Consider the following 11,925-nt stretch of genomic DNA (forward strand, 5'->3'; position numbering starts at 1 on the left):
TGTGCACTTTGGATATGTCTGCTCTTTACACAATGCCTCTGGTGAAAAATAGTACACTAGTGTTTAACGATAAATCAGGTGCCTTGCTACAGTATTGAATTTACAGTTTGTTAGATCAGTGCTACCCTCTAATGGCCATTTGGAATATTAACACAAAGATAACACCAGCATAGTTACAACCACCAATATTTATTTCCCTGCGTCTATAACACTGGTCTATAAATTTTAAAAGATTTCCCAAAGGAAATGTACTAATTCTTTGGATTTTGAGATGCCAAATTCAAATACAGCCTTTAAACGAGCTGCTTGGATATAGTATGTAATGATATTTAGCCATTTATGTTTTATGCCGACATACAAAGAACCCACAAGATGCCACCTTTTGACTCGAGAGAAAATGGGCTGATGTACAACAGAGAACTTGACGTTTTGAGCTGAGGTATAAACGACATATTTTCAGTGCTTTCAGTATTTTGTATTTCTTACAAACCAATACAATCAACAACTGTAAACATCACTTTTGTTTTTCAGTGGCCAAGAACAAGCAAAGATTCCTTATTTTTGTTCCAGAAGTATTTTGGTTGCAGATAAGTGAAATCTGAGTCTTTTGTGAACATTTAAATTAAGTTCTGTGCTGAAATATTGTTTCACCTTCATACCTATTACATAAAAGTTCCTATAAATGCATGAAAGACAGTGATGTTTTTTGGAAACTAGTAGTGAGATATGTCTACCTGAAAATACAGCAGAATTGTGACTGGGTTGGTTCAAGACTTATTGCCTGTGGGGTGTCGCATTTGTCTCCTGTCTCCCTGTCTACTGTCCACACACTAGCAAGGTGCTTAATTCACCTAAAATACAATGATAAGAACAAACATTAGAACTTGATGATACAAACTGAAAAATACTATAAAACAGGACTCTTATGTGTTTTATTTTTCTCACAAAGAAAGTTTGTTTACAAAAAAGAATGTCAAAAATAATATTGTACCTATCTATTGCATGTCATGCTGCCAGTTTGAACTACATGCAAAAACAACAATAAGAACACTAATAATAATCATCACTGTACAAAAAAGGATGGGGAAATTATGAGGCCAAACATTTTAAAACAACAAAGAAATGCATGTATTGGGAAAAAAAAAGATTTCTATAAAAAGTGTTTTTTTTTTGCTTTTGTTTTGTTGTTTGTTTTGCTCCAGATGGTGTCATGTGTTTGTAAATGAAACCAGGGCACAAGACCCCAAAACCACCCCGTCAGAGAAGGTTATGTGAAACTGCATAGAGGCAGAGAAGTGCTTGCCCGTTCTAAAGACAAAGGCGTGAAGAAAGAAATTCAAATGGAAGTGGATGGTGTAGGTGCTTGAAACACAAGTGTGCGCACACACACACACACACACGCACAATCACATACACAGTTAGCCTATACATTTTGAAGCCCTTACAACATAAAGTCATGCTTCATCATCAATATGGAAAAACAACACAACAAAGATTACATGAAAGTACAACTGAGCCGTACAGCCTCCCGTCCATTAAGTTGCTGTAAAAAGTGATATGTGAGGTATATGGCTTCATTTCATCCATCAGTTTCATGGCAAACAATGGAGAGGGTATAATTCAATCCCCAAGCATCCTCCAACCACAAATATGCCTGGAGCAGGTCATGCTGACAGAGACGGGCACTTTCCCAATTCATTTCAAACACAGAGAGAAGATAGGAGGTGCCAGGAATAAAGCACTGGCTTTTTTATGTTTTAAAAATATTTGAAGTTTGTATAAAGAAGAGGAAAAGAACAGAGTTGGTCTGTGCAGAGACTGTTGACTGTGGCAGTATATGCATATTCTCTCTACATGCGTGGGTGACAGAAGTACAAAAATGCTCATTTAATCTGTGGTTGCAACTTAACATGTGATTGTAAAAGAGTCAATCGGTGTCCCTTTGGTTTTTGATCCAGTGTAATAAATTTATTACAAAAAATGAGTGTTACAAGATTTCAGGTCCCTTGTCTAAATGTTTAAAATCAATGTTATCAAGCATCCTTCTTCAAAGTCGGTGGCATCTGTTGGTGTCACATGAGCTGGTATGCATGTGGTGTGTGTTGAGCAGGGTTCCTGGTCGGGCTCAGTCAGTGCTGACCTGCGTGACCTGTGTGTCAGCTGTCTGGTTGGTGGACTGAATGAACATTGGTTGGGTTAGCTCCTGTCCTGCTGGCATCGTCACCTGTTGAATCTGATACAACTGCTGAGGAACACAGAGAGAGAGAGAGACGGAAAGGCTGAATGTCAATCTTGTTGAATTTGATAGGGTGAAGGCTCTTGGGTTGTTACAAGGTGGTATTTAGGTTATTTGTAAGACAGAACATCTTTTATCTGGCTGTATTAAAATTTTTTATTCATGACTGTATGATTATATTTGTGTCTAAACCCAACTTATGGTATATTCTGTATTATCCGTTTCATGTTTCTCAAGTGTAAGACTTTTTTAGATTTTTAGTCTCACTGAGGCTTTCCTGGTTAAATAAAGGTCAAAGGTAAAACTGTATTTCTTCTAGCTAAAATGAGAAACACTGACATGCCACAAATATTTACAGTGGATCAGATGCATCTGGCAAATAAAAGATACAAAATTCAGCATGTAGCTCAAACTTTCATTGTCATTGCTACAGCTCTGACACACTGGATGTAATTACTGCATTTGTTACCTGTCCATCAGTAAACTGGTTGAACTGCTGCTGTCCTTGCTGTACCTCAGTCTGTGTGATCTGAAAACAGAATACGTTACATAAATTAAACAAGTGAACAATGTGAATTATTGGATATCAGCTTGTTTACTGAATGCTAACTTTCTTTTTTTTTTATCCCTTTCATAATTACGGTACCTGTTGGGTGCTGGCGAGAGTCTAAATCTGTCCTTGGACCACTTGTGCTCCAGAGACAGGCTGGGCTAGACGAATGTATTGTAGCTGGCCTGTGTTTAGTTGCACCTACAGTCAATCAACACATGGGGGAGACAAAGAGTAGTTTAGAGCAAAGGTCATTTCAAAGCAGAGGTCACAGCCATTTTGATCACAGCAACAAGGATCCTTCTCTTTCCTATGCTGAATTGTAAATTTGATGACTCCCATCCAAAAGTGAAAAATAGATCATTCACTAAAAACAATGTTTGTCCCACAGTATCGAACCCCACGTGTAACTACAGCAAGCATACACTATTTTAGCCATTTTGTCTGTTTTCACTTGAGCCTATCTGTTCCTCCCCTCATTCAACTCCCTGAGCTTTTCATTCAGTGCTTCAGCTTCTTTACCAGTCTCCTCTCTTAATTCACACTGCTTTTCTTTTAAAGCTTGATGCAATTTATTACCGGGATTTGCTGAATCTCTCCTGTGTTGGTGATGATCTGCTGCATGACCTGCATGGTTTGGCCTTGAGCTTGAGCTGTCTGAGCTTGACCCTGGGCTGCTGCAGCCTGGACAATCTGTACCTGTTGGCCCTCACCCACCTGCATGGCCACAGGAGCGCTCTGATGAAGGGCAAAAAAGAAAGATAAAAGCAGCACAAGCCACAGCCAGAAAGAGAGAGAAATGCAAGTAACACATTAGTGGTCAAACAACACCAGGAACAGGGATGTAGCTTATGACATAAAACAAAAAAAAAAAAAACAGGAAATCACTAACTACCCTGCAATTTGAGTTTAACCAGAAGTATCCTTATATTTTAAGTCTTTTTAAGATCATCAGGCAGGCACAAAAAACATGGTGACATAACGTGACACAAAGATTTCGAGACCTCTCTTTCACTTCAGTCTGTAACACTATCAGTGAAAGGCCGCATAATCTTAAGCTGCAGTCACCCCTATAGACCTCAGTCACCTGAGCTCATGGGCAGCGGTCGCCTACAGAGCTAAGGCCTCTGTGTATGTAGTTAGGGAACATTTAAGTGCATGTGTGCATGTGTCTTTACCGTGATGGGTGTGCCCTGTGATTGCACCTGCACTTGCTGTAACTGCTGCATGGTGGCACTTTGCAACATCTGATGGCCGACAGAACAGAATGAGAAAATGAGAGAAAGACACACATTGAGAAAGTAGAGATCACAACAACTTAACACGAGAATGTAAGCATGTGTGGCGTGTATACATAGAAAGCTTAATCGTTAATGAAGCATACAGACTGAAGCAGTAAATGACATTTAAGAGCATGTTGTTTGCAAGCAAAACAGGAGAAATGACAAAGAAGCTAAGGCGAAATGACAAAAACAGGTTAAAACAAACAAAAAACCATGAACAATTTGGGCTGATTTTTAAAATGCATGTACATCACAGTGATATTTACTGCAGTTTGCCTAATGCAAACTAAGGTTTCATAAGTACCTCTGCCAAAGTTGCTGACCTGAGAGAAAAACTACAGAACTAGTGATACTAGTGATACTAGTGTCCAAAAAAAATCTGCATATGGACACAGATACATAAAAAGAGGATACGAAATGAGAGCGCTGCCCACCATCTTACACCACTCCCAATTCTCACCATCTTTTCTTTACTGTCTTCATTCTATAGGACTACTAACACCTCACTTCACAGAGCAAATCTGTTGTATCAAATATGATGTTTTTGTCTGATGGAAGTGGTCAACTTCTGAGCTCTTTTTAAATCAGGAAGCACTTAAAAAAGGAACACATTTTTGCATTTTGAATAAAGATGGTGCATCCCCAAAATCACTTCAACAAACCAAATACCTTTTCTGCAATCAAATTTAAACGGGGCCTACTTTGGTGAGTGTCACAGTGTGACCTCCCTGCTCTCAGTAGGGACTGCAGCAGCAGCAGCGCTAGTGAATCAGGCCAGGTCTAAATGAGTGTGACAGCTCAGCTAAAGGCAAGTCTGCTGAAGCAGCATGAAGAACCAGAGCAGCACAACTACATGTAGAGACCAAGCTGTAGACAGAGTGAGCGCTCTGGAGCAAAAGTAGTAGGAATGAGCTAATTAGAAAGACAGACCATTGAACAGTGTCCCTAAATAAGCATAGTCGTTATAGGTCGTGAAAACATTATGATTCAGGGGGAGTGCACCTTCACCGATACTCTGTGTGAGTGTGTTTGAGAAACTGTGTGCTAGGGACTTGATTCCATTAAGAAACAATTATAGATTTCCTGTTTTATGTCTCCTTCAGCTCATATTTTGTAGCTGAAATACACAACATTAGAGAGAGTGAGGATGACAAACGTGACAAAAGACACAAAAAGACTCCTATTTGATAATGAATTTTTAAGCTGAGGAAATGTTTCCCCATTTTTAGCTGTATACTTCAGTTCAAAGTAAAAACACAGTCCTCAACTATGTTTGGCACACTGTACAGATGTATGATGTGCATATATTTTGGAAGCTATGACACTGCAAAAAACAGACAGGGTCAAATTTCAACAAATTAGTTACTGTACATTTTTTGTGTAAAAATAAACAGAATAGAAGAGCAAAAGCATTCAGGTCAAATGTGTCCTCTCTAGTCTTTCAGAGGGAGGCTATGCATGTATGTAGATATGTGTGCTGGATGTGGTCTGAGGTTCAATTATTCCCGTTGGTATGAGGGCAGCCAGCTCCTAAATGTGAGCCGAGACTAATATCAGTGACGCCACATGTGATGATCAGAGTAACAAGCCTTTTTCAGCGGGGTTCCCACAGTTGGGAGGAGTTTAGAATGTGCTTCTCAGCACTACCGCGGACAGGTAATCCTTCAGGTGTTACATGGACACACAGACATTAAAACACAATATCTTCAGCCTCAACTGCAGTCTGTAATTCACTTACTTTGCTACACTGCCATAATATTGCCTGAGTTCTGATATTCAGCTGTGGCTTCATTTTCTTGTTGCTTGTTTTTGTGACAAACCCTGGGAACAGCCCTTCAAACACAGTGTTAATGGTACCTGTCCTTGCTGTGACTGTGCAATGATGATCTGTCCAGGCTGGATGGGGGTGGCTGTTTGTGCGCCAGGCTGCTGGCCTTGTTGTGTTCCCTGCACCTGTACGGCTCCAGGTTGCTGGGCCAAGGTGAAATAGTACTGTACTGGCTCCGCTGGAGCAACAGACTGACGCATTTCCTCCTGAAGATGAGACATACACACATGCAAAAATATACACCCACATCAAAGGAAGCTTATCAGTCCATTACATCTCCATGAATTATTGTTGTTGGTGTCATGGTAGAAGAGCACAGGTCTGATAAATAACTGATGGGACATGGCCGGAGAAGAGTAATGTAATCTGGATACAAGATCCATTACAAGCATCATACTGGTCAACAAAACACACTGTAGGTCTGGTGGCATTCTAGGCTGAATGTGGTGATCAGTCAGGCTCAATTTATACAAAACTCTGTATCCTACGTTTGTGACTAATTTAATATGATATAGTAAAAGTAATAGTATGACAGCTGCTGATTTATGTATTTAAATGTACTCTCCCCGTCCATCCTCTTCCAGAGTCAGCTGCACAAAAGCAGTGTCAGAGTTTGTTGGGATTCTGTTTACTCAGCTCAGCTCAGTAGGTTAGATGTTTTGGCTGGCATGGGGGCTTGAGCAAATTTTATTTGGCCTTTATTTTCATAAGTGGGCCATGGAGAGGTGGGCAGAAAATGAGGGAGACAGAGAGGAGCAGACCTGCAACAACTGTTGACAGTTGGACTGGAACCACCAACATAGCACACACACTGTTCATAGGTATATGGTGCACCGCACTGTAACCATTCATCTATCGGGGGCTCAAATCTCACATATTTAATCATCGGAACACACTGACCTGTGTCATTCTGCTTCATAACTGACTAATGAGCAGAGCTTCATCTTGATGAGGTTTCTCCATCACCAGAAGTGTAAACACCCCTCTCCCAGCTCCATGACAACACAGCTGAGAGTGTAGGATGTTTACATGCCTGGAGACAGTCTACTTCACAACAAATTTAAATATCTCATTCCTCCATCTGGTATACAAAATGTTTATACAGACATCAGTCTCCTGCTTGAGCAAAACTTCAATGCAATGTGCTCTTTCACTGTCCAAGCTGAATTATTTCTTGGAAAGAAACATGTTTAAACACGTATTACTGGTAGTAATTATTAGCTATTAATGACACAAACTAGTATCAGCACTGACATTACTGTTGGCTGTCAGAGGCAATAAGGTGCTGCAAACATCCGACTGAAAGCCTTCACCGTCCAAACCCCAGCTTCCAGTCAAGGATGTTTACAGCCCCTCCAGGTTGCCAACAATGGAAAAGCACCTGAGCCCTGTTGCCTCCGCTAACTTTAATGTATAAGCAAATCATTTTTCCAAACACAACAGCTGTTTGCCTAACATTGTACAGGTAACTATCCTGGAATTGTGTGCTTCTCTACCTGTCGTTTAGGTGGCTTCAGGTCATCCCGTGGCACAATGTCGATCAGGAAGTCGAACTGGTCGAACTTTGTTATTGCCATGGCAATGTCATTCCTCTGTAAACATAACAGACACAGAAGGTCAAGTGATGAGGTCAGAGTTTAATTATACTAACCCATCAGATGCAGCAACCTATATGTAAACATGCCTCAAGGACTAAGGTCAACTCTCTCAAAATAGAGCTACAAGAGCCTCAACTGGAGCTGATATAAAGTTCCCAGTATCACTTTAACAGCTATTTGCTTTGATACTGAGGTCAAAGTATTAGAGTTCAGAGCGGAAACAAATAGTATGCAACTGTTTTAATAACAGATTAATCATTTCAGTCATTTTTCAAGCAAAAAAAAAAAAGGTCAACACTGGCTTGTTTGAGCTGTTGAGTGTGAGACCATGCTGGTTTTATTAAGTCCTTTATGACAGTCGTCAGACTGTTGGTCAGACAAAAAAAAAAAAAAGCAAATTCTAAGTTTTACCTTGGTCTCTGGGGTCATTTTTCAAAAATGAATTTATAAACCAAACAATTATTGTATTCTTGAGGAAATTATCTGCAGAATAATCAATAATGAAACTAATCACTACAGCACTACATTCATAACCCTGGATGTGTGAGGTGGGTGGAAATGAACAGGAACGATGTTTTCCTGCCCTTATGACCACACACTCTGTGGCTATACAGCTTTGTACATCCACAGGAGTGTGCTGTCTCTGTGGAATTTTCCACAGGATATTGGCTGTCAGGACCCCCCAGTGTGAACTTCCCTGCACTAGAGGCTATTTATAGTAGCTTGATTAATATCTGGTAACACTGGGTCACATCTACACTTGCTCTATTGATGAGGGTTGCTATGGTGACCCCATTTGGCGTGGCCTCTTCACAACGGGACTCTGCGTGCATGTGTATCTGGGAACATATGGAAATGGAAGGCACAGTTTACACTCAGACACAAGAAAAGCCCATATCCGTGAGGTTAAAAAAAAATAAAAATCACAAATGCTTAATACATAACCAGTGGTCTAAAATGTAATGAACACACAAACCTCTATGAGGCATCTACTGTATTTGAAGCCCATAGTGTAAAGTTCAATAATGTAGAATATTGTGCTAAAAACAAAGGAACTCCAGGACAGAGATAAACTCAGACAGCACTACTTCCAAAGTAGGTCATTAAAGACTACTCCAAAACTAGCTGCAATGAGAGTGATCACAGTGTCTTTTTTCCTGTCTGTTTTTCTACCTGCATTGGCGCGCACACACACACACACACACACACACATCCATGGGCTGCTAATCTCTCAGAGGTATGTGAATGGATAAAGTGGACTTAAGGGCTTTCATGTTCTGCTCCACAATTTCCCCTCTTGAACATCCAGGTAAGACAAGCTCTAGTCTTTTTCCCAACTGTTCCCATCAGCGCTCTCAAGTTCCCTGCTTCCTTTTCATGTCGCATCATTCCAGAGTCCATCTTATTCAGCTTTGGGACAGTGGAACATGGCAAAATGGCACTGGAGGGAGAAGTGGGTCACCAGCACCCGCCTGGCTTTGCTTTCAAAGTCAGTGGAGGGAAAAAGAACTAAACAGAGGGATTGTCCTCAAGGGGATGCTGGTATGGGAATTATGCTTGTACATACATACACACAAAACACAGTGAATAAAAAGCAACAAACCAAAAGACAGTCATATATGATGCTAAGGTGTGGGAGACCATAATTAAAAGAAAAGGTGGAAGAAATGTGCACAAGGAAAAGGATTGGATTAGATGGATGTGTCAATCACAACTAATGAAACATTGAGTGAGAAGTGTTGAGTGGTGAGAGAGGTCAGAAATTTAGCTGTCAATTGGCCAAATTTCAACTGAAATTTAATAAAAGTTACAACATGTCATACTGACCTGTAGTGTGCGTCGCTTGTTGTCCTCAGTGTGGATCCATGCTCTGAGGGTAAGCTCTGTGATGAAGATCTGAGCTGCCTTGGCAAACAGGACTGGAGCCTCTGCACTGATCATCTGCAGAGGAGAATTGAGTTTCACCTGGTTAAATACACCCACACACTGTTAAACATCCATCACACATCATCTATACCATGAATCACTCAGGACCTGAGTAACAAATAGCTGCATTTAAAGGCACTGCAACGTAAGCAATACATGCATTCATTTGTTTATAAAGATAACAAAATATTTCATTATAATTAGTTTATATCCCAATAATGTCAGTCCAAGACATTATTCAAGCAGACTGTACTGCTTAGAGGTGAATGGTAATATTATACTCATCAAAATGCTTCTTCAAATCTTTGTTTATCCCAAATAACAACTATGTTGTACAGTCACTGGTCTGCAGGCCTCTAGCGCCAAACTTCTTAGCTTAAAACTACACTTCTTTATACTGTAGTCTACATGATAATGTACAAAATGGACTGTAATAATACATGCACTCACATGCACTCTTGCAGTGAATGCTGCTGTGTAAGTGCTGACAGGAGGGTCTTGTCTTCAGATGTGTTTGTGAACTCCTGATCTCTTTACCACTTTAAGCTGCTGCTTAACTAAAAGGATCTCTTTACATGACACATTTAAGCCACAGACATTCCAAGGCTTTCTCTTGAACTGGTGTAATGGCGGAAAAACAATCACTCCTCCATGTAACAGCCTAGCACAACACACAACAGCAATTGTTAGGAGATGAGTAGGTTCCTTTGAACAAATGCCCCAAAACCCCAGGATAGCCTGAGCAGACCAGAAAGATTAGTATCGTATATTGAATATGTATTTAATACCAGTATAACCAGTATAATAATAATTGTGAAGAAAACCAGATTGGTAGATTTTAATAACTGCTGTTCAATATAAACCACAACTTGTAGCCATATGGAACTTTTTTAAAGTCAACATGTGAAAATCTAACAGCATCTTTAAAACTAAAAGCAATTAAACAGCTACTTCTGGTGGCTGTAACCGCAGGTTTTCAGCAAAGTGATATTAACAGTAATATCACTTAATGATGCTTGGTTATGTTTTCGTGGACACCCATTTGATATAAGCAATGGACTTCTTATCAACAGAAACTGCTGAATATGCAACATCTGATCATGTGTTTCCATTATAAAATAATCTTTGCTGTTGAGTAAAACAGGACATTCATAGGCAGTGTTGGTCTGAGCACTGGAAGAAAATCACATTAAGGAACCTTAATGTGTAAGAAAATGTTTCTATTTTCCCCCATCTTACTTATCCAAGTGAACCAATCTCTGCAAAAGTGTCATATGGCCTTGTGTTTTTGGTCATGTCTGTAGTGGAGTTAACGTCTCAATTTATTAAGTAAAGGAAGTTTCTATTTTAAGCACAGTGTAGCTCTTAACTCCCTGGAAACAAATATTATCTTATTATGGTTAATATTTTAGGCTCTCCTCTTACTTTGACATCTTCATCCAGCTTCATGATTTTCTTGATTCGAGCCAGAGGCAACTCCTGCACACGGAAATCCTTCTGAAAATAATAAAGGAGGATTCAGTTACAGAGACAACAAACTGTGTGCTTTTGTATTTGTATGTGTTTGAGTGTTCATTTCTCTGGCATGTGTGTTTCTTGTCTGTTTCAGTGGGGGTAACGTACCACAGTCAGGTTCTTGATCTCCTCCATGACACGAGGCCAGAAGGACTGCAGAGTTTGCTGGGCATCGCTGCCGCCGGCTCCAAATGCATCTGCAGACATCCTCTACTGTGCTACATGGAGGGATGACAAGAGCAGAGAGGAGGAATTACATGGTTAATTATTAGACAAGAAAGAAAAAAACCAAAGATGTGATGTCAAGATTCAGAGACACTGAGGACAGGTAATTTGCTAAAAACAAAGGACACAGAACCCAGTGTCAGTCCAAGCCATGCCTGCACTGCCCAGAGTTCTTCCTGTGTGTCAGAACCACATATCCTTTCATATCCTATAATTATGATACGATGAAATCTAAAATAGAGCCCCAAATGGGCTTCTATTCTTGTCCTTGTGGGATGGTGACATGTCCAAGAACCCACCACCAAACTCTCTGCACACTTCCTGATTATGAATTGCTCCATCACCTTCACTATATAGCTGCGTCTACTCTGAAAACACAAACATGCTATGTGCAAGTTGCCGCTGGTTGACCCCAAGCACTGAGGACGCATGTGTGTTTGTGCAATCTCCTGACAACAATTGCACTCCAGATTTAACGGATGAAGACTAAACACAAACACAGCCACATGCTCACAAACTAACCAAAAACTGTAAAGTGAAATAAACCAGCTGTTACACACACATGCACACAGACATGAAAGCCATTGCTTCAACAAGGGGTCTGACTGTTTGAAAGAGGATCCAGCAGGTTACTATGGCATGCCAGGAATCTGCTGGGGGAAATATTGGCCTGTCTGTCTGAGCATGCAGAGCTTGGAGTGTCTGGATTGCACTCTTTCACTCTCCCCCTTTCATCCCAACTTCGAGAGAAAAGATTCAGCAGG

The 11,925-nt window shown here is 40.3% G+C and overlaps 1 protein-coding gene across 2 annotated transcripts in view; it reads right to left on the reverse strand.

The window, feature by feature from the left end:
- Nucleotides 1-240: 240 nt before the first annotated feature.
- The window catches only part of nfyc (nuclear transcription factor Y, gamma), a 22,230-nt gene continuing 10,545 nt past the window's right edge, over nt 241-11,925 (reverse strand). Inside the window, exons 2-11 of one of the 2 annotated variants that reach the window (XM_020606796.1) lie at nt 11,045-11,154; nt 10,847-10,918; nt 9,323-9,436; nt 7,394-7,489; nt 5,927-6,103; nt 3,965-4,033; nt 3,366-3,524; nt 2,883-2,987; nt 2,706-2,765; nt 241-2,242 (exon numbers count right to left, since the gene is read on the reverse strand). In XM_020606796.1, coding sequence (XP_020462452.1) covers nt 2,904-2,987; nt 3,366-3,524; nt 3,965-4,033; nt 5,927-6,103; nt 7,394-7,489; nt 9,323-9,436; nt 10,847-10,918; nt 11,045-11,143 — 870 coding nt within the window. In that variant the 5' untranslated portion in view covers nt 11,144-11,154 and the 3' untranslated portion in view covers nt 241-2,242; nt 2,706-2,765; nt 2,883-2,903. Of the gene's footprint in view, nt 2,246-2,705; nt 2,766-2,882; nt 2,988-3,365; nt 3,525-3,964; nt 4,034-5,926; nt 6,104-7,393; nt 7,490-9,322; nt 9,437-10,846; nt 10,919-11,044; nt 11,155-11,925 lie in introns of both variants that reach the window. The other variant, XM_020606795.1, reaches the window with a different exon arrangement.

Source organism: Monopterus albus, unplaced genomic scaffold (assembly GCF_001952655.1).
Source record: "Monopterus albus unplaced genomic scaffold, M_albus_1.0 scaffold82.1, whole genome shotgun sequence".
Classification (NCBI taxonomy): Eukaryota; Metazoa; Chordata; class Actinopteri; order Synbranchiformes; family Synbranchidae; genus Monopterus; species Monopterus albus.